This window comes from Hydra viridissima, unplaced genomic scaffold, assembly GCF_058129835.1.
Source record: "Hydra viridissima isolate aposymbiotic clone 2 unplaced genomic scaffold, HvirCarnegie_v1 scaffold_1, whole genome shotgun sequence".
NCBI classification, from domain to species: Eukaryota; Metazoa; Cnidaria; class Hydrozoa; order Anthoathecata; family Hydridae; genus Hydra; species Hydra viridissima.
This window is the reverse complement of record NW_028324300.1, coordinates 36,643,904-36,671,775: the sequence shown is the minus strand read 5'-3', so window position 1 is coordinate 36,671,775 and position 27,872 is coordinate 36,643,904. Positions and strand designations below refer to the sequence as shown.

The window sequence follows — 27,872 nt, the reverse complement described above, 5'->3', positions numbered from 1 at the left end:
AATATAGTACTTAATTGAGTAGTTTAAAAATGAAGTAGTTTATTGATGAAGAAGTTTATGGAGTCGATTAAAAATAGATCAGCTTATCACCGGAGTAGTTTAAAAATAGAATGATTTTTCATCCAATTAGTTTAAAAATGGAGTAGTTTATAAATAGTTTTATTTTAGCCATTTTTGTTTCGAAAAGCAAAGAAGGCAGGAATTTTTCGAAGTATTCAATATATACTTGTTAGAAAATTACTTGTCGCAATTTTTCTTGGTTGAAACAATCTTAATCGGGTCGTAGTTTGTCGCTGAAGTCAGTTACAGTACTCAGAAATGTAAAAAGTTTCATCATTATGCATTTTGCGCACTCTTTTTTCAAAAACAATTTTTTTTTCTATTTATTGTTGAAAGCGTGATTTTGGTTTGTTTAATAAGAGTTGCTTGGTCGAGTGAGAACTAAAAGTGTATTAATTACAACGAAACAATATTTTGTACCAAAAAAATTATTACAATGAAGCTGGCGTTCTTTGCGAAATGACTGTGTTTACTTAGATTTTTTGGGTCATTAGTTCACTCTGCAGCATCAATAAAAGCATCATAGATTGTCAACTTGATACCACACAGCTCCATTAACCTTAAACTCTATCCACTCGACTTTCCGGGTTCACAAAGTGATTTAAGAGAAAATTTTTTATCTTTTTTTTTTTTGTTGACGCAGAAAATTAAACAGATTTTAAATTCTATTTAAGATTTTTTAAATAGAATTTAAAATCTGTTAAATTATTTAAATTCTAATAAAACAAGATCTGTTTAATTATTTAAATTAATCACCTAGGCGGTTGTGGCCAAAAGTTCTTGTTTTATTAGAATTTAAATAATTAATCTGTTTAATTATTTAAATTCTAATAAAACAAGAACTTTTGGCCACAACCGCCTAGGTGTCAGGACTTTATTTTTAAGCCGATATTTGTATTGAGCTGGCTTTCTTGCTAACTGAAAGTTGTGCCTCCACTGATACATGAAAGATCAAATCAATCAAGGACAAACATTGTGTGGCATAATGTGAATTTCTTATTTCTGCCTGGTCTCATACGCCAGTCTGAATACTAGAACGTTCTATTATTTTTAATTTAACCCAGGAAGCACACAACGTTAAAACAACGTTAAAATAACGTTGATCAACGTCAATCAACGTTATTTCAACGTTGTTTTAACGTTGTGTGCTTGCTGGGAAACCGCAAAATTATTTTTAAAACTATTTCCTCTCTTTTCTTTTAAAGCTTAAAAATTTTCAAACCTTTTTAACTCTTAAATAAACACTCGCATAATTAACATTCAGAACTAAAAAAAATACGTTTTAATCAAAAACTTAATTATAACCATAAGATCCCTTTCTGCGAAAAAGGTCTCATATTCACTTAAGAGCATGTTGCTACAATTAATTGAATTTAAATCAATTTAAAAGAATGAGTAAATTCATTTTTTAAAATAACTTTAAGTTACCTTTTAATTGAATATTTGACTTCTTGTTTTAAAAATGGGGCCTTAAGTAAAACAAGTTCTTAAACCAGATATGTGGTCGACGATTTTTTACAATTATTTTATTTCTAAGTTGAAAATTTACTGACGATCACAGTTTTGTTCAAAACATTTTTTAGAGTCTAAACTCATATCTAGCATATAGTATTTTCATAAAACGATCCAAAACAAAACTATAACTAATAAAAAAACTTGAATACCACTGTTCCATTATTTCGAAAATTTTAAATCTAACAACTTTTAAGGTTTTTTTTCGCAATAGAAACAGAAGAAGCAGTGAAAAGCAGAAGCGAGAGAAACTATAACTTATGATTTAGTGTATTTTTATATTTACAAACTAAAAGCTTTTTTTATAATGAATTTTTATATATGCTAAAAATTTAATTTCATTAACATAGATATCCACAAAAATGAAATAAATATTCACAAAAGACATCGATAACAATAAATATTCACAAGAGACATCGCTGACAATAAAACGTCATATCATAAATCGATACACTCCATATAGAGGCATTCATGCTGGACATGCAGTGACGAATGGTATGTCTAAATCAGCTAAAACCTGTTTTTCCAGCTCTAAGTATTCAAGATATTGCTTAAAATAAAAATGTAAAACATGATTAAGTGACAAAGATCAACAGAGAATTTATTTTGAACTTCAATCTATGCCCTTCGCCATAATTGTTCTTATAGCGTATAAAAATCAATAAGAGAAGCAAAACATTAAACATTTGCGTCAAACATTATACCTTTTCAGCGCTCTCTGGCAAATTCTCATCAACTACAACTTTAACCTTAAAAAAAAAACAAAAAACAATGTTTCCTTGTTTTTTTTTACTTTTGAGATTTTACTGAAAGTAAAACTTCAACAGCAAAACGAGATAGTAAAACAAAAAACAAATAAAAAAAATAAATTTAAAAAACGGACACAGTTACGGATATCTTCAAAATAACTTCCATTTTTAATGGTTACCGTCAACATTAAATTTTATGTTAAGACTTGAAAAAATAAGATTAATTAATTCACATTTTGCTCTTCCGCTAGCACTTTGTTCAAATCGTTTGTAACAGAGCGCCGTTCATTGGTGACAAAAAGACGACTGGCTTCACGTTCAAAGTACATCTCAATGATTGCAGCCTAAAGATAACAGGACAAAAATTTAAACGTAAGGGCATAGATAAGCAATCAAAAAATAAAGTATTTAAATCCTATTTTAAAACATTTTGCTAAAAAAATCAATTTGTTATATCTTACTTCGTTATTGGATGCATGTCTAAGATTCCATGGAACTTCCATAACGTGAAGTGTCCCGACCTCATCACTTACCGCTAGTAACTGTTGCTTCTCTAATAAAAAAAATTAACATAAGAATGTTTGTCATATCAAAATCCAAAAAAAAGTGAAAAGAGAAAAAATAATAAAGGAATTACTTGATATCTGATAAGGATAGATGGTCGTAATTGGAGCAGATGTAACGCTTTGCGATAAAAAAGGTTCGTGACTTCTACATGTAAAAAAAAAGTAAAAGAAAATAACCCACACAGTTGAAAAAAGTATTTCATTTAATGGAAAACAGTTTTATTTACAAAGTTACGCTCCATCTTTGAAACAAAAATTCTTATAAAATCAATAAAATGTCTAAATAAAAAACCCCACCGCCTTTCTGTTTACAAAAAAATTTAAAATAAACCTCACTTATCCAAAAAATCCCAAATATCAATACAACCATCAACTCTTCCTATGAAAAAAACTCCCGGTCGAGTTGGGCTCCAGTGACCAGATGAAAGTTGACAATGATGTGCAAAGGATTGAAACAATGGCCCAAACTTAAGAAAATATAAAGGTGAATATATTGTGTACATATGAAAAACTTATAAGTCAATCATGGCATCATAAGTTTAATATCTTAAAAGATTGCATTTAATTACCTCTGCCTAAAATAAAAAACATTTTAAAAAAATCTCACAGTTACATCTTTTTTCCATAACGAAAAAGACCATCCACCAACAGTCAAGATTATATTTTTCATGAATGGTGACCTTTGTAATGTATTAATTTTACCATCGTGAGCATCTAAGCAATACAATGGAGGACTAGCTAAAATATAAAAAAAATACTCAAATTAAATTTACAATCACAAAAAAGTTTAAATTCAACTCGATTATTTAAATGGACTTACAAACCATTTTTCCAGTATCAATACTTTTAGTTGGTATCCAATCTTGACAAATTAATTCACCATCCTGAAAGGAAGACAAAATCAAAAACCAAAAAAATTAAAGTTTTTGAATAAAAACTTTGAGTAAACATTTTCAACTAAGCGACCAATATTTCACTTACCTCAGTAGCAACTAAGAACCTTGTATCAATACCATCCAACTGATTCTCTTCAACTTTTTTCTTGAAAGACTGTTCAAATGGATCACTGTCACTTAAAATCGCTTCAACTTCTGCTTCAACTAAAACATTAACATTTAAATCCGAAGGTAAATAACATAAAAACGTTTTTCAATGAAAAGATTCCATATGATGGTGCATTTTTACTGGTATATATTTTACTCTTATGATAAGTTAAAAAACACACACTCTTTTAAAAATTAGTTAAAAAGAAAAATATTTTTTTCTCTCTTTAAACCTTTCTTTATTTAATCTTTCTTTATATTTTTTTTTTCTGGAAATCTTTTCTTTTCTTTTCTTTCTTTGTAAATCTCAAATACTTTTTTTCATTGTAAAAATATTTTTTCTTTGTAAATAACACTCAAAGAAAATAATAAGACTATACTGTTACATTTCTTTCCTAATTTAGAAGTACATGCTTGAAAATTTGCTGAAAGCCATGTCACAGAAGGTTATATACAGAGTGCTATGGGTAATGATGTATCAGTATTAAGCATAAAAAACTGGTAAATAACATAAAATATTTTGGTTCATAAAAGAAATCATATTAATAGTGCTAATATGTTATTTGCCAAGATCACACCTTAATTGTAAAGCCTTCATCAGCAAAATTACTACAGCACCACCAAGCATAACCCATCCACAAAACTATAAATTTAAAATGGATCAGAAGAATGTAATTTGTTTAATCACATCCTTTACAAACTTAAAAACTATGTACGATTCAACGAAACTATAATGATCTGAGCAAAGCAGTATCATCAACACCATAACAAAATTTTTAAGACTCTCTAAAAATGAATTATTGGTTACGGTAGAACCCAATTCGAATTTTAGCTTAATGAAGTTATGTAAGATTTTATCTCCAAAAATAATTTTAAATTGCATTCAATAGCCAAAACAACACAAAAACCAAAGCCAGCCATTTAAACCACCAAAGCCAGCCATTTAAACTACCAAAGCTAGCCATTTAAACCACCAAAGCTAGCCATTAAAACTCATTAAACACCAAACCATTTATACTCACCAAAGCCAGCCATTTAAAGTTCTATGATAATGTTTTAAAGTACAAGTAGTTGAAGCTTTAAAGCTCATTAAAAAACTTAAAATGAATTGCCATTCATAAAAGAGATATGACAATAAGTCTTACTGTTGTAACCACCATAAGGTGTTGCTACATGAATACCAATTTTTGCATTAAACAGTGGAGATGCTAAATATAACCAGATGAATTTTTTAGCAAATACATTATGCATCAACAAGCAATACAGTAAGACTTCCAACTGATGTTTGGTTAATTAAGCTGATTGCAGCAAGGAAACTAACAAGAACTTACACAAAAAGTAACTGTCAAAGAAATTGATCAGCATAGAGTAAAATCATTTCTCCCACACTACCAACAGAACCATTCTCTACCTGATTAGAATGAAATGTGCCATACAAAACCACGAGCATAAATCATAAAATTAAAAGCATGTACCTTTTTTCTGTTGTTTCGAGTCAAATGATATAAGCCATTTACTTTTTAAAAGCAAAAGTTTGAATTATTTAATAATAAACAACAGACAACAAACTATTAAACAATAAACAACAGATATGTATCCAAATCAACTACAGCAAGAAAGAGAGTTTTCCTTTTACAGAACAACTGAAAATGAACTTTTATCTAAAAAACTTGCATGCTTTCATGGAAGCATATTAAAATCATATTAGAACAAATTAACCTTGAGAGAATGAAAACCTTTAGCCATATGCAAGAACTTGGGTGCACAAAATTAATTTATGAAATCAACCACATATCCCTTCTAGGTTTTTTTTCTAACATAAGTTTAACACTATCAGTAACCCACTAATTAGAAAATTGAAAAAGCATACCCTCCAATACGAATTTTTCATTTACGAATGGAGATGCTTAATAAAACCAGACGCATTTTTTAGCAACTGCATTATACATCAACAAGAAATACACTAAGACTACCAACTGATGTTTGGTTAATTAATGGTTTGATAACTAACCAAATGCGAACACCATTGGTAAGATAAAAAGTAACAGGAAAGCAAGATAATAAATTTTTTCTATAAGAATTATGTTCTTTCCATTATATTCTTACAGTTTATTGCTCTTTTTTAATACATCTAACAAATTATATGTTTACATGAATATATCTAACATATATCTAACTTGCATGTTAAGCATGTTATATATTACATATATAGCACATATATAATATATAACATGTGTTTAATATGCATTTTAGCTATTAAACCTTAAATTTTTAAATACTTTCTCACAGCATATAAAACTAAAAAGTAAAAGAAAGCTAATACCATTCTTCTTGTTGGGGTTGTGTTGTTCAGATATCAAACACTTTAGAGTACTGTATTCACCAGTTCCTCTTAATCTATGTACTGCTACCTAAAAATGATTTAAATTTCTTTGAAACCTTTCATTCTGAGAACAAGATATTTAGCAAACAAATTCACACATTTTTACCCTCAATAAGGGTTTCCAAGATGAAGCTAAATGTTGAAATGAATAGCTTTCCAACTGGTTTTTCTTCTTTGGTATCTCAGACGTAATTTTTGAAGAACTTATGTCCCAAAACAACACAGTTCTAATATTTAAAGTAGAGAAAATTATGAGGGGTAAATAAAAAGAAAAATTATGTAATAAAAAAATGACAAAAGTTTATATATGGTACTATATTATCATCATTTACATCATCATGACAAAAATAATTGTTTCCAATAATTTACACAAAGACATTAAGTGTTCTTGATTAGATGATCAGCATAAAAATTAACAATCTTTATCTTTTAAACTGTGCTTTTAAGCTAACATTCCCTCTGCAAATTCTTTGTAAAATGCAAGTGAAATAAAACTGATCATAATCTTAAAAAGGATTCTCATTAAAAAAAGTTATTTTAATAATACTACAAATAAGGCATGTTCCATTATAGCATAAATGGTAATGGAAAACTTTAAAAAAAAAAAAAGTTGAAATATTATAAACAAACCCATCACAGCTGCAGCTAAGCAATTGAGAGCACAACCCTGATGTATTTTCATAAACAACACCCATTGCTCCAATCTGAAACAAAAATCTATTTAATAATCATCGGAACTTTGCAGCAGACATGAAAAAATAAACCTTTAAAGTATTTTAAACCTTTAAAGTATTAATTTAAAAATCATCACAGCGCATTTTATCAAAAAAATTATTTTGGAGTGTTTACCACCAAATTATTTATAAAACAATATACTTTAACTAAATTAACTTAATTTAGTTGAAATATGTTACAATTTTGGCCACTTTCACTGAGCTCTTTTGAAAGTTTCGCTCATTTTTTGTTGTAATCTATCAGGCTGAGCACAAAAATGACAAAGACAGTCAACAGAAAGACTGGCAAGAACCGGAATTGGCGACAAAATCATATTAACTAAAATACCAATGCGTTGTTTTTCCAATCAAAAAGCAATAATATTAAAGTAACATATTAACATTTCAACTTTATCAGAAATTGTCACCAAATTTTTTTTTTAGCCTAAACTTAGGACATTCTTAAATTTTTAGGAAGTCTGTTATTAAAGTAATTTAATGATATTTAATTAAGTTCTTTTTACTCTTAAACCATTCAAGTGAAATAAAACATTTTTTTCTGTTACTTTACCTACTGATTATCAAAAACAAAGAGCAACTCTTAGCAAAACTCTTAGCAAAAAATTAACACTTAGCATAAAATTTCAGGTTACAATTGGTCAATCAACTGCAAATTTATTTGTATTTTTATACTTCTTTTATCCAGATGGGAGTTCAAGGCTTGAATTAATTAAATTCAACTTATGGACATCATCTAAGTATTTCTGAGGTTTGTACAATTTATAGCATAAAAGTCCATTTATATGCAGAGCAATTAGTTAAACCCAAAATTAGTTTCCAAAAAAAAAAACACTAAACAATCACCTCAATGTGATCTGGTATCCATTGAATATCAGTAACAGCCATATGATGAGATTTTTCAATACTTGAAACTGCAATACATTGAACAATCGGAGTTGATTCTGGTGCATTGGAACTAAACATAACTGGCTAAAAAGTGAATAAATTAACTTGACTAACTTTTATTTTATATATACACACTAATAAAAAATATATTTATCCCATCACAGTAAAAAAATTCACTGTTTGAGAAATGAATCATTTAGGTTTATAAAATTGAGTCATTTAGGCTATAAAAAATGAAATTAATGACAACCTTAATCTTAAAAAAACAAACTAATAACAAACAAACCAGATTTGATTTTGGCTTCACAGTCACTCCTCTCCCATGTGTTTGATGGTTTTTCAATCGATCAGCATACTCTGTAATATCCCACAAAACTACCTAAATTTATAGACAACTATATATCTATAGCATTGGAGTAAACAATCCAGAAAATCAGAAAAAGATGTTTTTTAAGATGCATATTATTGCTTTTTGATTGGAAAAACAACGCATTGGTATTTTTTTGACTATAAGCCCACTCACTTATCTCGTTGAAAAAAAGAAGTTTTCTGTGAAAATATCTTTTTGATACTCTGACTCTATTGCAGCTTTTGAGATATATTACATTTTAATTTGAAATTTGCACTCTAAACTTGAAGCAATTAATTAGTATTTAACAATCAAATAAACTTACTTGACCATTCAAACAACCAGCTATTATTATGTTTGGATTGGTAGGATTGAATTTGAAGCAAAGAGCATCAGTTGGTGATTCTAATAGCAACTAATTAACAGAATCTTATTGAAAATACATACAATTGAACTTTACATAGATGCTTAAAAAAAAGGCAAAAAAAAAAATTAAAAACAAATATTATTTTAAATAAAACACAGTAAATTCCAGGCCTTTTACATTCAAATTCCTTAACTTCAAACTAATTTAAATCACTATAAAAAACATAACAAAGCAAACTACAAATCCAACTTACTAAAGGATGAATGGGATCCCCAAAACTCCATAAAAGAATCAAAGATGGCTCCATTAACAAAGTTGTAGAATTATCAACTCGATCATAAAATGACATATGCTCAACACAAGACACTGCAATTAATCCTAAAAAAGTAACAAAGATTGATCAATCTTTCAATAAAAGAGAGAAAAAAAGGATTGATAGATTTAGTTTTTTTTTTTTTTTTGAAAAACAAAAATTATTGCTTTTATAACCAAACTATACAAAAAAAAAAGTCTTTGAAATTAATTCTTATATTTATTCAGCGCTTTATAATTTACAGCCACATTCATTTGCAGGATAAAACTAAAGAAACAGTTTGCATTTTTAAAAAGATCTCAATTTCTCTCAATCATTTGCTCAATTTAAATACCTTTAATAGATGGATGCCATTGTACTTCAGAGATTGCTTTATTCTTACTGAATTGAAGATCAGTAAAAGATTGATACTCCTACCATCATAATAAGATTAATAAATTCAAGGTATAAAGACTTTAAGAAAACAAGGAAAAAGTGTAACAGGGATAACTGTTACACTTTTTAAAGTGCAAGTCTTATTAAACTAGGTGACCAGAGTTTCTAGACATTTTAAAATTGAAATATTAAAAAAGAACTTCAATTATACATAGATGACAGCTCTTGAACTTGTTAAGAGTAAATGAAGAAAAAATATCATCAGCTTTAAACATTTTCTCTTATCATTTAATACCATTAACACTTTAATGCTATGCTACTAAGTGCATGCTTTTAAAAAACAATCTTAATAGAGAGCACTAATACTAAAGAAAGATTAACCAATCAAAATGAAAAATAAACATATTATATTTTTTTACCTTCAAATTAATTTCTGATTTTGAAAGAAACATACTATCTTCTTCTCCTAAGACATCAAAATCATTGGTGAAAATATCAAGTGTTGAGTTTTCTTTGAGTGCATTTTCTAATCTAAAAAAACAAACAAAAAAAAAGAAATACAAAAAAAACTCCTGATTCTTTTTTTAAACATTAAAACAATATTTTAAAATGAGATTAAAATCTCATTTAAAAAACTGATTTATATTTGCTTAATTAACTTTGATCAAAATCCTAAGTCTTTAATAAAAAAATCACTCAAGTGAGTCATCTTAAAAAATCTTAAGTAAATTAAATCTAAATAGTAAATCTGAATAATACCGAGGAATTACTTGACTAAAAAAGTCAACAAATTCTTGCGATTGTATAATTTTACAAGTCTCATCTTCTGTATAACAACGTGCTTCATATTGGGTGCAAGCATTTCGAGGACATAACCTAGTTTAAAAATTTATTGCAATTTATTTAGTATTAAAAAACCTTACAACAATTTGAATTCTTAACAAATGGATTGTAGGGCTAGAGTTAATGGTAAATGGAAAAATAAATTGTTCTCAGCAAATTAAAATAAGATTATCTATAACAAAAAAAAAAAGAAAAAGTGAAGTGATAAAAAGTAAAAAAATTCAATTAGTTTTTCTTTTTAAATTTTATAAACCCAAAAAAATTTATTTAAACTAAAATAAATGTTATATGAAGAAATCATACACAAAAACATTTATGATTTGCTTCAATAACTGCTCTCAGTTCTTAAAACCTCATGATTCTTCAGTAACTCTTACCAATTAGTCTGGCAACCTACATCTTTCATTTGGGAAAGATCCTAAAAAAAATGCTTATAAGATTTTAAAAATGTTAACTAAAAACAAAAAAGTAGTTTGCGCAAAGCTTTTTGTGGGAAAAGGTAAGATATAAAACCAAAAGAATAACTTCTAAGCTCATGTTAACAGTGCATTTTATTGAAATTCTTTAGAAATTTTTTAAAGTTGATGTCTTAATGAAATCTTAAAAACATTACTTTTTGTTAAGAAAAACAATGTACCTACTTCTGAAAGACTGCATTATTACAAAAGATCTTAAAAAAGAATTTAGCCGATCATATTTAAAATTTAACTGAAATTAAATTACATTGTTAAACAAGCAGTGTTATGATTTCTAACGGGTGTGTTTCCTTATATTGCATTTATGATATCATTGTGTAATATCATAAAACTAATAGAAAAAAACAACTTAAAAATAGCAATTTATAATATAAAACTTACTTAAAAAATTACTAAACTTGTATTTAGTTATAATAACACATAAATGAAAGTTACTTGCACAGCCTTATCCAACTCATTCATTTTTATAAATTTTTCAAAATCAGATGGAAAACACTCCACATATTTATCAACGTTGTGATCTGTAAAGTTTATTGGACTTCCAAAGTGATATCTTTCTCTTTTCAATGTATATTTTATCTTAAAAAAATTACTAACAATTAGTATGCAGTAAGTATTTTAAAAAGAATAAACTATAACAAATTATAGTAGAATATATTGAACTAAAAAAAATTACAAAAAATCATTACAAATTACAACAAACTATAATAAATCAAAAAGAAACTATAATAAACTTTTGTAAACTACAATAGTAAATGATCCATGAAAACTCTTCAAGAGTATCATCAATAATCAATTACCTTTACAACTTCTTGAAAAACTTAAATAAAAATGGAAAAAATTCTTATCACACCTTTTCCCTGGAGTTCTTTAACATTTCATCCTCCACTTCCTTCTCACTTCCAAGGGATTTCCAAGGTTTGGGTGAATGCAATTTGAGCCTTACTTCCCTGCCTAAGGGATCTTCATCGGAAAAACTATTCACTTCTGCTTCAATAATTTCTGGAGAAGGAGGCTTTTGAAAAAAAAGATCTTTTTAACAAAGAATTCTTTAAAAACATTTTTAAAAAAATAGTTTTTAAAGTATTCAGAAATTTTTTAATTATATGTTTATTTATAAGTCTGTTTATGTAGCTTTTCTTATAAAATATTTAAATATATTTGTATACAATATTTATTACCAAAAATAATACGTGAAATCCATCTAAAATTCAATAATATGAGTATAACCACAAAAAATCAAAAAAACTAACCTCTAAAATGGACTGCTTGTACTTTTCATCTGTAACGAGACAAAAATTTTGTCCATACTTGAACATAGGATCATAAATCACAAGCAACTCTTCAGAAGGATAATTCTGAAAAAAATAAAACTGAAGAAATTCAATCTGTGTACTTTCTTTAAATTTAAAGACAGTTAATATTTCCTAAAAAAAGTTTCAAACCTACATTGAACATGCTGAAGAAGTAACTTAAATATAAAATGCACATTCTTAGCTCCTGTAAATAAACTAAAACATTAACAAGCCTATACTATATTCAAAGTTTACATTTCTACTATATTTATTTCCTTCTACAGACTCTAATTACCAGATATATTTCAATATTATATACTTTTACAACTACAATTATAAAATTTTTAATTTGTTTCTCACATATAAATTGTATCTATTTTTTCTCACACATGAACTCCATCTATTTTTGATTGACAAAGTTGATTCTAAACTATTCTTTTGTACAAAAAAAACAACTGAACTTTACTTAGACCAAATATAAAAAAAAAATGTAGACTTGCACATAATTACACATGTATACATGTAATAATAACTATAATATAAAGATAATAATAATTGTAATGTGTAAACCTCAATAATTTTTCGAGCAGGATGAAAATCTGAGATTGCAGCACGATTTTTAAAATCTTTAAGAATCTTTTCTTTTGCAATAATCATATATGGCGAAGCTTCAGTAACATCTTTATCAGCTTTACATTGAAAAATTTCTTGAGTTTTAGATGTAAAAAATAATGGCATTAAATATGCAGGTGCTTTTTTGTCAGTTTCCATAATTTAGTTTCTAAAAACAAATATATATATATATATATATATATATATATGTGTGTGTGTGTGTGTGTGTGTGTATGTATGTCTGGTTTAGCATCAACTTTTTGCCCTACTTTGTAAATCCAACATACATTGTTGACATTTTTTGTACGTTTTGCTATCGAATTATATTATTGACGTAAAGTGGATAAAGTTAATTATGTAATATATTTTTGGTTTTATCATAAGTAAAATATATTTGTAAGCTTAATTTTACAGGTGATTGATGTAACTTATTCTATAAATCTTTGAAGAGGGAAATCAGTGGCACATTTTATATTTTAAATGCTCGCGTTGATTAATTTTGTTTATTTTGTTGTAGGTTGGTCTCTATTACGTGTGTAAAAACGACACGAATTGATATCGACCCCTCTCCATTAAAAACATTTGCGATGAAGTCATGCCACACCCACTGTTGTAAAAAATGACCAAAAACTACTTTGAGCTGACCCGAGAAAACCGCTTTGACAGGGTGAAACTACAATGTTTCCTGACTCCAAAAATGTAAAATTTGAAATCTAACTATTTCGTCCAAGAAAATAATTTTGATTTTTAGTTTTTAGTACTTTGCACAATAGGGCAAAATGACAGCTTTTCAAATTTTGCATTTTTACAGCATTCAAAAACTCTCCAAAACTAGCATTTATTACTCTAAAATATAACAGTCTATATAGCAAGTATAATTTGTATTTATTTTAACTCAGAAGATAAAATTTTACCTACAATTTCATGGTTGAACTATATTATAAACATTTTGTTGCATCAAAATTGTAAATAAGCTAAAAATTCCGGGAATAGGCAGTGAACATGTTTGTTTTAAGTTTTGCATCAAAATTGTAAACAAGCTAAAAATTCCGGGAATTGGCAGTGAACATGTTTATTTAAAGTGTTTCACTTATCAGTTGTGTGAGAAAAATTTCAAAATGCCAAATTTTTCAAAAAATCATGAAGATTGTCGGAAATCTGTCTGTGTCTTGTGTCTGAAGAAATGCTCTCGAGAGTTGACACAGTTCCTTGTTGAAAAGATCCTCAAGCATTACCATACAAGTCTTGATTTGACTGATACCAGAGTGCCAAGAGGCATTTGTGACTCATGTCGAACAATTCTTCGGAGAAAAGATGAAGGAAAAGATGTTAACCTGCCACCTTTGTTTCCTTTCTCATCTATAAAAGTTAGACCACCAACAAGAGATTAAGGTTGCCACTGTCTTATTTGTCAAGTTGGACATTTGAAGTTGAATGAGAAGAGCCCAGTGGACTATTCTAAACCTGTGGAAGATTGTACCCCTCAAAGATGTGGTGATTGTTTGAGTCTAGTTGGAAGAGGTCTGCCACATCAGTTCACTCCATTCACTTTTAGAGAGAATCTCAAGCAGCTAGCTACAGCTGATCCACTCGCTGCAGAGCAAATAGCTACTCAAGTCATCTCTACTAAACCTTCCACACCTGGTGGTACTGCCAAAATATCGCATCCTAAAGGCGGCCCACCACTTAGAGTTAAAACAGGTGATACTTTTATATATACATATAAAGATGGCAGGTTCAGAGGGAATACCTTTAATTTTAAAACTTAAAATTAAAAAAAGTGTTAATATAATTTCATTTTTAGGAAGCTCAAGTGCAAGAGCTCTTTTTCCTGAACCCAGCATCAAAACTGAAGATCTTGTACAAGTTCAGCTAAACACAGGACTGTCCAACCTTGGCATGAAGAAATTGGCATCAACTATCAACAGAGTCAGTGACACCAAGATTGTAGAGACTAGTTTTCTAGCTAAGTTTGAAGCCATTGGCAAACAGTTGTCTGAGTTTTTTACTCAAACCAGCATCTAAGTTTTTTCAGAGAGTAACTCCACTGACTTTGTGGTTGTGCATTGCAAGGATCTTGCCGAGCTTTTGAATGAAGTCCTGCTTTCTTGAAGAGTTTTCCAGAATCATATTGTCAAGTTGGGAATTGATGGAGGTGGAGGATTTCTGAAAGTTTCTCTTGGCATCATGGAGTTAGATTCTCACTGTGATTCAAGGTCACCACCACGGAAAAAACTTTTAACTCAGAGGACTGCCAAAGACAGTAGTGTAAAGCGTCAAATGCTTGTGGCTTTATCAGAAGGACTACCAGAAAACTTTGAAAATGTGAGGCAGATCTTGTCTTTAATCAAGTTAGACAAAGTCAACTTTGTTGTCTCATGCGACATGAAACTTGCCAACATCCTTTGTGGCCTTCAGAGCCATGCAAGTACTCACCCTTGCTCTTGGTGCAACACAGAATCAAAGCATCTTTCTCAATCAGGATCTTTGAGGACACTAGGCTCACTTGTTGCCTGTTATCAAGAGTTTGCTAAGTCTGGTGGTGATATCAAAAAGGCAAGATCTTTTGGCAATGTAGTGCATGAGCCTTTGCTATCTGGTTCTGAAAACAAACTCATCTTGGAGCTCATACCACCAATGGAACTCCATCTTCTCCTTGGTGTGGTCAATCACATGTACAAAGCCATGACAGAAGTTTGGCCCAATGTTGTCAAGTGGCCCTCAGCTCTCCACATTCAACAAGAACCATACCATGGTGGGCAGTTTGCAGGGAATGCCTGTCACAAGCTTCTCAGCAATCTTGACCTCCTTCAAAGAATTTCAGAGACTAAGTCTGCTTTTCAAGTCTTTGGAATCATTGATGCCCTTCGAAAGTTTAAGTCTGTGGTAACAGCATGTTTTGGTATGGTTCTGGAGGATGACTTTTCTGAAAAAATTGATCGCTTCAGAGACTCATATTTGGCAATCATGAACATCAGTGTGACTCCAAAAGTTCATGCTGTTTTCTTCCATGTGAAGCAATTCATTGAGATCAAAAGGGCTCCCTTGGGGATCTTTAGTGAGCAGGCAACAGAATCAATGCATCATAATTTCAGCTCACATTGGCAGAGATACAAAAGAGACCGCAATCATCCTGAGTATGCAAAGAGGCTTCTTTCATGTGTTGTGGACTACAACAGCAAGCATTTGTGAAGAATCAAATATTGAGAAGAATTTATTTTATGTACCATTTGCTCTTTATGTGTTTAGAATCAAGATGTTTTTTTTGTGTTTTGGCTTAGAATAACTAAAAGAATTATTTAAGAAAGTGTTTATTATTTCCATCTTGTTAATGAAAAACTATATCAGTTGTGTCAGAATAAACTATTATTCAAGTGAATTTTAGACAGTTATGTTTTGGAGTAATAAATGCTTATTTTGAAGAGTTTTTGAATGCTGTAAAAATGCAAAATTTGAAAAGCTGTCATTTTGCCCTTTTGTGCAAAGTACTAAAAACTAAAAATCGAAATTATTTTCTCGGACGAAATAGTAAGATTTCAAATTTTACATTTTTGGAGTCAGGAAACATTGTAGTTTCATCCTGTCAAAGCAGTTTTCTCGGGTCAGCTCAAAGTAGTTTTTGGTCATTTTTTACAACAGTGCACCTATCCAAAAATGGTCCCAACCTAAATTTTGAGGACCCAAAAAACGACCGATGGGGCATTAATCTGCAAGGTCTCAGATATCACCAGATGTAAAAATTAAAATCTAATCTCTATAGCCAAAGGAGAAAAACATATTTAAAGTTTATAGCATTTTGCGCTACTCATCGCACTTGGAGCCCCGTCGTAAATCTATTTTGTTTTGTTTTTTTCACTTTTGGGTTATGGAGTTTTTAAAAAATATAAAAAACTCTACACATATATATGTTGGCTATAACCTGACAAAAAATCAGCTCTTTAACACTTGTGGTTTGTGTACCTAAAGTATAGGGTATGGCACTAAAAACCTCTTTAAAAAGAGACAACGGATGCTTTACGTTTTTATTCTAACCTTATTATCGACTATGGAAGTTTCAAAATTTAATAGAATGAAGCCTTGGCATTTATCTTTCAGGCAAAAAAAAATAGAAGCAAGATATCTTTTATCTGTGCAAAAATATAGCTCTTAAAGTAGGAATCTCGCCCTTGAAAAAATGGCCAAAATATAGCAGCTTTTTGTGGTTTTTATGCTTTTTAAAGATTCAAAGTTACATCAAATAACTAATTTAGTAACAACATCATGTGACTAGTGGATATGGGGTTCTATGGTTGTTAGACTTCACATTTGTGTGTACTTTGTCTGCAAAAAGAGTGCTTTTTTTGTCCAAGTTTGTAATAAAATATGGGGAAGAACACACATAGTTAAAGGCATTTTTTCTAATTATTCTGAATTTAAAACACATAAAAACCTCTTTATATTTTAGTTGTTAAACCCACAGGTTTGCTTTGTTGTTTTTTTATTAAAATGATTGAACAAATAATGGAAATACACACAATAATGGTAACTTTTTTTAATTTAAAAAAGAAATATATCTTTACTGAAATGGGTTTTAACAAGATATCAAACATATGAAAATCCCATTTAAACTTAATCTCCCATTGTAAAAACACATACATACAGACATGAAATGATTCCCTTAAAAAAAAATTACTGTATTATGGTCTTGTGATGTTTATTACTTTTTCTTGAAATTGCTCTTAGATTTTTTTATTTAGTACTTGCAAATTAAGATATAAACTTCTGATTATTTTTTTGTAAACTTATGATATTTTATGAAAATATAAATAAATTGATACAGTGTATAATATAAACAAAAATTTTAGATAAGAATGAAATTCTAGAAATCACTGTTTAACTGTTTAAAAAAAATAGAATTATTTAAAAAATCAAATTCAAAGATGCTTGCTGTTATAGTCAATAACACATTTCAGTAACTGGCCTTCATAACCAGGGTGATCAGGGTTTCTTTTGTACCTAGCCCATTGAGCACTGAAGATTGAATGTAAGGCTTCTGTTGATTGCTCACTAAAAATGCCCAATGCTGTACCCTTTAGAGTAATAAATTCAGGAACATGGTAGAACACTGCATGGGCTTTTGTGACTGAAACTGGGAGTTAAAGGTATGAGTTCTTAAAGCCTTTGATATGTTGAATATATTCAGTATTTAATGTCCTTCCAAAGCAGGAGCTAACAACACTCTTTAAATGTTGGAATGTTTTCACAAAACCAAGCATATGGTCTGCCTTTTCGCTTTCAGTAATTCTTTGCAAAACATCCGTATTCATCAAAAGCATATTACAATCATTCCCAACAAACTCTCCACCATGATAAGGTTGTAATTTCAATTTGAGAAATAATGGCCAATCTTTGTCTTTAGGCCATATCTTTATCATTAATTTGTAAAGATGATTTACAATTCCAAGGAGAAGGTGAAGTTCCATTGGGGGAATAAACTCAATAACTTGTTTGACATCTTCTTGGTCAAACAATGGGTTATGAACAACATTATGAAAATCCTTTGCACACATTTCTCCATTCTCTTTCTCAATGAATGCTTTGTATTGCATCCTAATGGATTTGAAGTTTCTTGGAGTTCCCTGTTCTTTGAGGTCACTAGATTTAACATCACACCAACAGCAAGGGTGTTTGCTTGAGTGAGACTGAATGCCACAGATGATATTGGCTAACTTCATGTCACATGCAATAAAGAAAGGCACATCAATTTTCCCGAATAAACTTAAAATTTTTTTGACATTTTCATAAGTTTCTGAAACATTTTCAGCAACAGCAACAAGTAGCTGACGCTTGGCACTTGTTTCTTTCCCATGTTCTACAGCCAGTAAGCTTTTGTCATTTGAGGCTGAATTTGTTTTGACATTTTGACATCCACAATTGGAAATAACACTCAAGCTGAACTTGAGGAAAGATCCTCCACCATCAATACCTAGTTTGATGAGAGGCGGTGAAGTGATTGCTCTAACTCTGAAAATTGGTTTATAAAAATCCCCTAAACTCTTGCAGTGAACAACCTGTTCCAAATAATCAGTTTTTGTTGATGGCCTTGTAAGTGAGATTTTGGAAACTTTGAATAAACATTCAACCTTTCGACCTGCCATTGTAAAACTTTCCCTAAATTTTATTTCAACAACTTTTGAATTTGTAGTCTACTTTAATGTTACAGCCAGTTCTTGCATCTTTTTATTTGAAAGACCAGTATTGATTTGACCTTGAACCATGTCCAAAGTAGTTAGAGAAGTTCTTGATATGCACTGAGCTCTGGATGGACCTGGAGTGATTGTTAAAGCTCTACCTCTTTCTCTGCTCAACCTAATAGTGTCATGTGGAGAAGATACCTTTTGAGTAATTACAGAGGACGCAATTTTATCAGCAGTTCTGGAATCAGTTGCTACCATTTTCTTTAAGTTTTCAAACTTGGTGGCTTGTGAACAATTATGCGTTATTCCTCTTTTGACTGCACTGAGACAGTTTGAGCATAGTTTATCAAAGCTACATGATGATTTTTTCAAATCTTGATTGGTTGAAAAAGTGAGCTTTGTAGAATGTCCTTTTAATTGGCCAACCTGACAAATTAAACAATTACAAGAATCAAATCCTCTGGTCTGTGGTCTAATAATCACTTTGTTAAAGTCATGTAGCTTGGGAAGAGGCAAGTTTCTATCTCCTTTACCATGCTTTTGTACAATTGCTCTGCAGGAATTGCATATCCCCAATGGAACTCTATCATCCTTAAAATCAATGGAATTTCCAAAATAAGAAATACTTGGTTTCACATTTTTAAATAGTCAAAAAAAACTTGGCCAAAGCAATGAAAGATTTTAGGAGATACTTCAATACAAGAAAAAAAGCACAACAAGGTTATACATATTTGATTTAAATAAAAAAAACTTGATTCTAGCATTAACTTTGAAACTATTTTATAAATTACCAATTAGTTTTGAATTTACAATTCTAAAGTAACTTTTACAATATGAAAAAAAGTTTTTATTATATCCATTATTTGTTCAATCATTTTAATAAAAAAACAACAAAGCAAACCTGTGGGTTTAACAACTAAAATATAAAGAGGTTTTTATGTGTTTTAAATTCAGAATAATTAGAAAAAATGCCTTTAACTATGTGTGTTCTTCCCCATATTTTATTACAAACTTGGACAAAAAAAGCACTCTTTTTGCAGACAAAGTACACACAAATGTGAAGTCTAACAACCATAGAACCCCATATCCACTAGTCACATGATGTTGTTACTAAATTAGTTATTTGATGTAACTTTGAATCTTTAAAAAGCATAAAAACCACAAAAAGCTGCTATATTTTGGCCATTTTTTCAAGGGCGAGATTCCTACTTTAAGAGCTATATTTTTGCACAGATAAAAGATATCTTGCTTCTATTTTTTTTTGCCTGAAAGATAAATGCCAAGGCTTCATTCTATTAAATTTTGAAACTTCCATAGTCGATAATAAGGTTAGAATAAAAACGTAAAGCATCCGTTGTCTCTTTTTAAAGAGGTTTTTAGTGCCATACCCTATACTTTAGGTACACAAACCACAAGTGTTAAAGAGCTGATTTTTTGTCAGGTTATAGCCAACATATATATGTGTAGAGTTTTTTATATTTTTTAAAAACTCCATAACCCAAAAGTGAAAAAAACAAAACAAAATAGATTTACGACGGGGCTCCAAGTGCGATGAGTAGCGCAAAATGCTATAAACTTTAAATATGTTTTTCTCCTTTGGCTATAGAGATTAGATTTTAATTTTTACATCTGGTGATATCTGAGACCTTGCAGATTAATGCCCCATCGGTCGTTTTTTGGGTCCTCAAAATTTAGGTTGGGACCATTTTTGGATAGGTGTGATGCCCCAAAGAAAACCTTTTGAGGATTGAAAGTACATACCTTAGGCATTACAAAAATGAAAATATTCAAATCTAGTTATTGCGTCCGCAGAAGAAAAATACATTTAAAAATCATTGTCTATAGGAAAACTATGCAGTGTTAAATTTATCATAAGTTAGGATATTCAAATTAAAAATAATGTTAATTTTATATCTTTATCGCATTATTTAAGTATAAATATAAATTAAAGTATGAAATTATTTTTATACTTTTTTAATAAAATGTGCACCAGCCCCCCCCCCCCAACCCTTTTCTTGGTGAGTTGTGTGAGTGACACTTTTTTACATAAGAAATAATGCAGGGGGGGGGAGGGCAGATGAGGGGGAGAGAGCTGAAGGGATTTTTCAAAAAATAATTCAATAAAATCAGTAAGCTAAGTCATATAAGAGTTTTTTAATTGCAGGTTTTTTGGAATGGAAATGTATAAAATATTTATTTTATGATAGCTCACCTCAGATTTTGGTCTCAAGTGTACAATTGTTTATTTTTGGTAGTTTGGGCGTAAAAGCCGTAATTTAAAAGTTCAGAAAATAAAATCATTTAAAAAATTAAGTTATTTGCAAGATTGAAAAACTGTTAACCAGTTCTTTAAAATGTCTAACCATAAAAAGTCAAATGAGGACAACAGGAGAAGTATTTGCTTTCTATGTATGAAGAAGGCCACACCCTAGTTGACTGATTTTCAAAAAGAAAAGGCAAAGAAAATCTTACAAACCAACATGAACTTTGATGACTCTAGATTCCCTATAGGATTCTGTGATAAATGTAGGAAGTCATTAGAGAGGTGTGCCAATGGCGAAAAAACAAATCTTCCTCAGCTTTATGACTGTATGTCCATTTCTCCAACAGTTTTGACAAGGTCATCTACTATTTATTAGTGTCTGATTTGCAAGATTGCCAGAATCAAAGGAAATCAGGCTTACCAACTTTTTAAAAACTCAACTAGGATAACTTCTCCACCAAAGCCAAACTCAGAAAAAAAATGCTCCACTTGTTTTTCTTTGCTACAAAAAGGCTTTCCACATCTTTGTACACTTCGAAAAAACATTACAGAAGTTGCTAATAAAGACAAAGTCGCCTCAGAAAGATTGCATCTGCAGTGATTTCTTCTTCCTCATCATTTCCAGGGGGAAAAATTCAACTTCAGCAAGCTCATGGCAGAAAGCTTACAATTTTGCCTGGTATTAACTTTTTTATTCTATTAAATTTTGAAACACTTTATAATAAATTAGAAAGCAATACCAATTGCAAGTTTTAATTTAAAGCGTACAATATGCAATTATTAGATCCAAAATTCTAAATGAAATTTTGATTATTGAAACAATGAAAACAGATTTTGACAAATGTAATTGATGATGAGTAATTAATCATAGATTCTCTTTTTAATCTTTACATTATTAATATTTTTCCATAAGCTATTTCCTTTGCATAATGTATTAGAGGCAAGAAAAGGCTGGAAAAATGTGGGAAGTTTATTGGTTTAAAGAATTAGATTTGAATTTATTCATTTTTGATGTATTAATAATTTTGATGAAAAAGAGTTTTTCTCTGAAACTCAAACATTCCTTTTCTTATATTGCAGGACCATTAAAGTCACTTTGAATATCAAAGTCCTTCTCTTGCCTCAAAACTTCAGACTTGGTTTATGTGCAATTCAACACTGGTCTTTCAAATACTGGAGTGAAAAAACTAGCAAACACCGTGAAAAAAGTTCACAGGATTGTCGAAGAGAACTTTAAAACCAAACTTAACATTCTTGGTCAGCAACAATCTGAAGACTTTTCTATTAGTAAAGTTGCACTATCCAGTTGTACTGACTCATTCAGTGAAATTATAGTTCACTGCAACAGCGTGAAATATTTGGTGTCAAAATTGATGCAAAGCAAGGGGATAATTGAAGACTTCTTTGTGTAAGTTGGAATCGATGGAGGTGGAGCTTTTTGAAGGTATATCTTGGTGTCATTGACATTCAATCAGGCAGTGTTGAGGCTGTCAAACCATCCAAATGGCTTCTGACTTGCAAAAGCTCAAAATACACAGGAGTCAAAGAACAACTTATCAATGCTGTCTGTGAAGGTCTTTTAGAAACATGAAAATGTCAAGCTTATTCTAGATTTGATCCAAGCAACCACAATTGAATTTCTTTTGTTATGTGATCTTAACCTTGCTAAATCATATGTGGATTGCAATATTACCCTAGCTGCCAACCGTGCACTTGGTGCAATTCGGACTCAAAACACCTCCACCTCTATGGTTCACCTAGAACCTTTGGATCATTACAAACAATCTATGAGGATTTGTCAATGGTGGAGCAGATAAAAAACGAGCCAAAGACTTTGATAATGCGTCAATCAGCCGCTCATTAAGTTACCAGATGATTATCTAGTTTTGGATTTAATTCCACCTATGGAGCTTCATCTTCTGCTTGGAGTTGTGAATCACATTATGAAACATCTTCAAATTTGCTGTTACTCAGTGCCTTTCAGACATGCACATTCACATGCAGTCATACCACGGTGGGCACTTTGCTGGACTAGAATGCCGAAATATTTTGAACTCAGACTTCATACTTTAACAAGTTGAGAAATCTGCTGCTGTCAGTGCCATTGGATTGATTGATTTGATGAAAAAGTTCAACCTTGTTGTTGAAGGATACTTTGGAAACCATATAGATGAACAGTATTGGTTAAAAATTCAGCAGTTCAAACACAGTTATCTAAGTCTTGACTTACCTGTTACACCAAAAGTGCATTCTGTCTTTTTCCATGTCAGCCAGTTCATCAAGAAAAAAAAAATTGCTTACTGGGAATGTTTAGTGAACAAGCTACAGAAGCTCTAGATCACACTTTTTAACAACATTGGCAAAGGCATAAGCGCTCACAAGACCATCCTCAATATGCAATTACCTTAAAGAACTGCATCGTTGACTACAACAGTTATGTCATGGGTAATTTGAAATGATTTCTCCAATCCATCGAACAACTTTGAAAATTTATGTGAAGCTACAACACTTCAAAGATTTCTCCCATAACCTTGGCTTTCCGTATCTCAAAATTGAATCTGTTAAACATAAATTTTTTGTAACAAAAAATAATCTGGCGATTAATATGATACTTAAGTCCTACCACATTTCCTTTCTGAATGATGGGCTAAAACTGTAAAAAAAATTGTACGCTTTTTGGCCTAATACAATTTTTAGGTAAGTCCTATTTTGGGGTAAAGTTATCATTTTGGGGTAAGTAAAGCTGTAACTGTATTCTTCTCTTCATTTTTTCTTTGCTATTTTATGGTCCTTGATTTAACAAAGTTTTTGAGGTCTTTTTACCAATATGTTTTATTTTTCAATTCTTCTTCTCATTACAACATTTTCTTACTTTTTTATAAATTTATATGAAAATTTCATGTGTTAACTACTTAAATTCCACAAAATATGATAATTTCTTATTTATTCAATTTATAGAGAAATAAACTTTAAAGCTATTTTTCTTCAGCGGACGCAACAACTAGATTTCAAAATTTTCATCTTTGAAATGCCCAAGGTATGTACTTTCATGCCTCAAAAGTTCTTTGGGACATGACTTCATCGCAAATGTTTTTAATGGAGAGGGGTGATCGTTTTCAGAACATTTTTAAGCTGACAAAATCTTTTAAAAAAAAAGTTTGCAGAATAATTTTCACACACTCAATATTTTTAAGTCTTCGAGTACACCTGATCTTATAAAATTTAGCTTAGACCTTGTGATTTTAATAAATTACCCTCTCATTTCTTTTTATTTTGTAAAATAAACCCCACACACAAAATTTCATCAAAATTCCATCAAAATTTCATCAAAATTTCATCAAAATTTCATCAAAATTTCATCAAAATTTCATCATTATTTAATACTGCCGCCAGATTGTCGAAGTTTAAAAAGATACTTAATTATAACAAATTACTTTTAACGAGTTTATTTTAATTGTAACAAATTCATCAAAATTTCAATCGTCTGCGCAGTGTGAAACTTCAGTAAGTCGTGGTAGCCAAAGTTGGGAAACCTTGTTAAGTAAAAGATTTATGGTATCTTTTTTATGCTATGATAAGGGGAGCCTCTATAAAATTTTCATCATTCCAACTTAAATAGTTTGTGAGAAACAACAAAAATAGTTTTTTCAATTTTCTCAAAGATTGAGCAAATTTTGAGGAAATCGAAAAAAACACCAAAATTGTTTAAAAAAGAATGAGTTTCATAATAAAATTTTGATGCCACAGTTTATATTGTTAAAATAAAATAATTATCTTAGTACTAAATCTATTCTGAGTCAGAATTTTCACCCAAGTTTTCGTCATCTTCAAATTTTTCGTTTATTTCGTCGGGGCTGTTGAAGATTTCCTGTTCAATATTTTTAAGGGTGGTTTCACATAAGCTTGCTATGTCTGAATCGTCCCATTATTCTAGTTGAACAGGCTAATGCAACAGAACTACAGCAATATGTGCTAATACTTTGTGCAATAAAGCCAGATTTACAAAATCAGAGTTACACAAATTGAGAACTAGTTCATAAGTTTTATTACAACATGAATCCAACTTCTTTGCACTGTTTTCTCGCTGACTTATCGTGTGATCAAAATATTTTTGAACAGAACAATCAAGTCTTCTGGTATATTTAAAACGTTACTTAATCTGATTTGTTTGGAGAAAACGCGTCGATAAATTCCTTAATAAATTCTTTTCTCATCCAAGCCCAAATGGATTCGATTGGGTTCAAATCTGGTGATCGAGCTGGCAAGGGCAACAAATCTACTTTGTTTTCTTTCCTCGAGATTTTTACATTACAAGCTGTATTGGCAGGCGTCATATCTTGCTGAAACTGTCACCATTCGTTTTGATCAATCAGCATGTCTACTGATGGAGCCATGCTATTCTTTAGCACCTCTATATACTACTCCGTTAAAATTAAAGCAGCCATAAATGCCAACACTCCTACTACCACCTTGCAACCACGGTACAACAAAGCGATTGCCATACTTTCCAGATTTAAATCTTTTAAAAAGAACTTTGTTTTTTCATTTATTACTTCAAAGTTGCTTTCATCACTGAAAATTACTAGCTTCCACTTTTCCAAAGACCACCCAATTTTCTAACTTAATCTTGTGAGCTGATCTCTGGCCATCAGCAAGGATTTTCTAACAGCTGCATAAACCCCAATATTTTTCTAAAATAAAATGTTTATAACTGTGTTTGAAGAAAGACGTTTATCACAGTTTTTGTTGAATATGTTGGTAAATTCACAATGATTAAACCTTGGATTGGCTCTTACTTGAAATAAGACTGTTTATGCGCTCCGTAGTTTTTTTTTAAACTTCCCGATCCTGCATGACGTTAGATGCCAGTTTTCGTTTTAAATGTTTTAAGGGTATTTCTGACGCAATTCTCTAAATTTTTTAATCTTCTTGCTATTTCTCTGTTACTGATCATTAAGTAGGTATGTGCGTATCTGCGATTTACGGCACCGATTTTAAAGTTAAAATCTGTGACCATTTTTTCACCGCGTGCTAGAGGTAGGTGTCGTAAGGATGGATTTTTCTCGTCTTTTTTTTAGAATTTTATATTGACTTAGATAATATTTTAAAAGTAGAGTGTTGTAAGTTTGTTGCAATTTGTTTTTTTTTTGCAGTTACTAACGTTTTTAGTGATTTCATTGCTATTGAAAACTTCATTCCTGTTCTGGAAGTGAATTGACATTGAAGGGATGATGGGTTTTTTTTCTAACTTTTGAATCAATTTTATATATCTATTTTCTATGTACCTGCCAAATTTTATTAAAAAATAATGACACGCTCATATTCTATTTTTGCACGCAGTAAAGGTACCAAATATTATTCTGTTGGAGAGGTTGGGGGGAATTCAAGATTATGAACATTTTGTATATTTGACTTTTTTATTCATTAAAAAATTGTTTTTTTAGAAAAATAAAACTTTATTTAAAATATTGGTGATTTTTTTAAAGTATTCAAAACATGATTTACACACAAAAACACACACACACAAAAAAATTTCTGTTATTAGTTGAATAAAAATATAATCGAGGCAAAGTAATGCGTTAAAAACTAAACAATAAAGTTCTATTATAAAACCACCGTAAGCCGAACGCTAATTTTTTAAGTTGGTTGCAGTTTTCTTAAGCATTCCTTATAATGAATTTTTGTCACTTAAATAGGCATAACTTTTAGTAGAATCATTAGTTTTTTATGAAATTTTCACCATCGTTATACTGATTGAAAGCTCTTTACAATGATGTAAAATAATTAAATAGCTGAATAGTTTAAAAATTTTGCACACATACCTACATTAAGCCATCCTTCATACCTATCTTTTGCTACTTTGTTGTTTCTAAATTTTCTTAACTGTGTACTTTCTCTAAATATTTAATAAAAGGCTTTAAATGTGACTAAAATGGTAGCATAAGCAATTTTATGAAACCTTTTATAGGGAATTGTTAAACTAACAGATATGTTAAGAAAATAATTACGAATTGTTACGTAATTACGGTTTATTTACGGAATAATTACGGTTGAAAAGAAAGTAGAACGGAAATCAACTAAAAAGTTTTTGCGCCTCCTTTTTTTTTAACGCCTAAACATTTTCCGATATGTTTTTTTGTAAGGATGGAAATCCCAGGATCCAAGTTAGTTGGCAACCAGGTAAACAGCTTGGCTGGAATTCTTTGCAACTTTAAGTAATGCTTTAAGGTAATTTATACCTTGTCTAAACTTTTCGGGCAGTTAACAAAAAAATTAAACTTATTAGCAATGCATTACCTGTTTTTTTTGGCTTCGCTTTAATGGGGAAGCAGGTCATCTGGATTTGAAGATATTGTTAGATTTTTTTTTTTTTTATGCCCACTTCCTTCTTCGCTTTCAGTATCGACATCACCAAGACTTTTTGATAAAAGAACACTTGACTGGCTAGCAAACATTTTCGAAAAGTTTTGCTCTTTTACACACGTCCAATTTTAATTTCAAAATTTTAAAATTATGACCTTTCTAACATCATTTCAAAAACGGAAAAAGAACCAGTTCTGAAAACACACAATGATACTTTACAACCGCTTTCGCTGGTTTTAGCTTACCTTGAGTTTTTCTAACAACCAATCAGAGTCGAGCATTTCAAATAAAGAGTGGGATACTGTAGTTTTGCCAACCTGATTGCGAAAATAGCATGAGGAAGTATATTAAATTTTGTTTAACTGCTAAAAGACCATGTGAAAATGTAATTATTATGATTATTACGGTTATATTCCACTTTAGTAAATCTTTTAGAGATATCAGTTGTTTTTAAGTTATTCTTTAACGTGACGAAACTTGTCCCTATTTTTCCTTTGTTTACCATAAA

The 27,872-nt window shown here is 30.2% G+C and overlaps 2 protein-coding genes across 11 annotated transcripts in view; one reads left to right on the top strand and one right to left on the bottom strand.

Moving 5' to 3' along the window:
• Positions 1 to 27,872, top strand: part of LOC145192501 (uncharacterized) — a 158,688-nt gene that overhangs the window by 91,788 nt on the left and 39,028 nt on the right. The gene's annotated exons all lie outside the window — the stretch shown is intronic.
• Positions 1,834 to 27,816, bottom strand: LOC145192650 (dynein axonemal intermediate chain 3-like). 9 transcript variants are annotated; one of them, XM_090083463.1, is made up of 26 exons: positions 27,610 to 27,788; positions 26,824 to 26,897; positions 12,521 to 12,731; positions 11,909 to 12,013; positions 11,509 to 11,670; positions 11,091 to 11,234; positions 10,483 to 10,597; positions 10,096 to 10,212; positions 9,756 to 9,867; positions 9,296 to 9,374; positions 8,902 to 9,026; positions 8,607 to 8,696; positions 8,219 to 8,311; positions 7,891 to 8,016; positions 6,944 to 7,017; positions 6,420 to 6,540; positions 6,254 to 6,341; positions 3,869 to 3,987; positions 3,708 to 3,771; positions 3,495 to 3,625; positions 3,224 to 3,354; positions 2,959 to 3,032; positions 2,783 to 2,874; positions 2,555 to 2,665; positions 2,277 to 2,321; positions 1,834 to 2,122 (listed from the first exon to the last, which is right to left on the bottom strand). In XM_090083463.1, exons 9-26 carry the CDS (start codon positions 9,786 to 9,788, stop codon positions 2,042 to 2,044), a joined length of 1,677 nt encoding a protein of 558 aa, XP_089939589.1. In that variant the 5' UTR covers positions 9,789 to 9,867; positions 10,096 to 10,212; positions 10,483 to 10,597; positions 11,091 to 11,234; positions 11,509 to 11,670; positions 11,909 to 12,013; positions 12,521 to 12,731; positions 26,824 to 26,897; positions 27,610 to 27,788; the 3' UTR covers positions 1,834 to 2,041. The 9 variants fall into 9 exon arrangements, 5 of the variants coding, with proteins under 5 accessions (XP_089939589.1, XP_089939559.1, XP_089939568.1 ...); XM_090083433.1 differs by lacking the exon at positions 26,824 to 26,897 and having other exon boundaries at positions 10,557 to 10,597; positions 27,299 to 27,816; XM_090083442.1 differs by lacking the exon at positions 27,610 to 27,788 and having other exon boundaries at positions 10,557 to 10,597; positions 26,824 to 26,900.

Excerpts from the sequence above, each read along its gene's own strand:
- LOC145192650 (XM_090083433.1), bottom strand. The coding sequence starts at position 12,721 with ATGGAAACTGACAAAAAAGCACCTGCATATTTAATGCCATTATTTTTT. Across the intron at positions 3,772-3,868 it reads GGTTCTTAGTTGCTACTGAG|GATGGTGAATTAATTTGTCA; the intron begins GTAAGTGAAATA and ends TCTTCCTTTCAG. Across the intron at positions 3,626-3,707 it reads TGATACTGGAAAAATGGTTT|CTAGTCCTCCATTGTATTGC; the intron begins GTAAGTCCATTT and ends TTTATATTTTAG.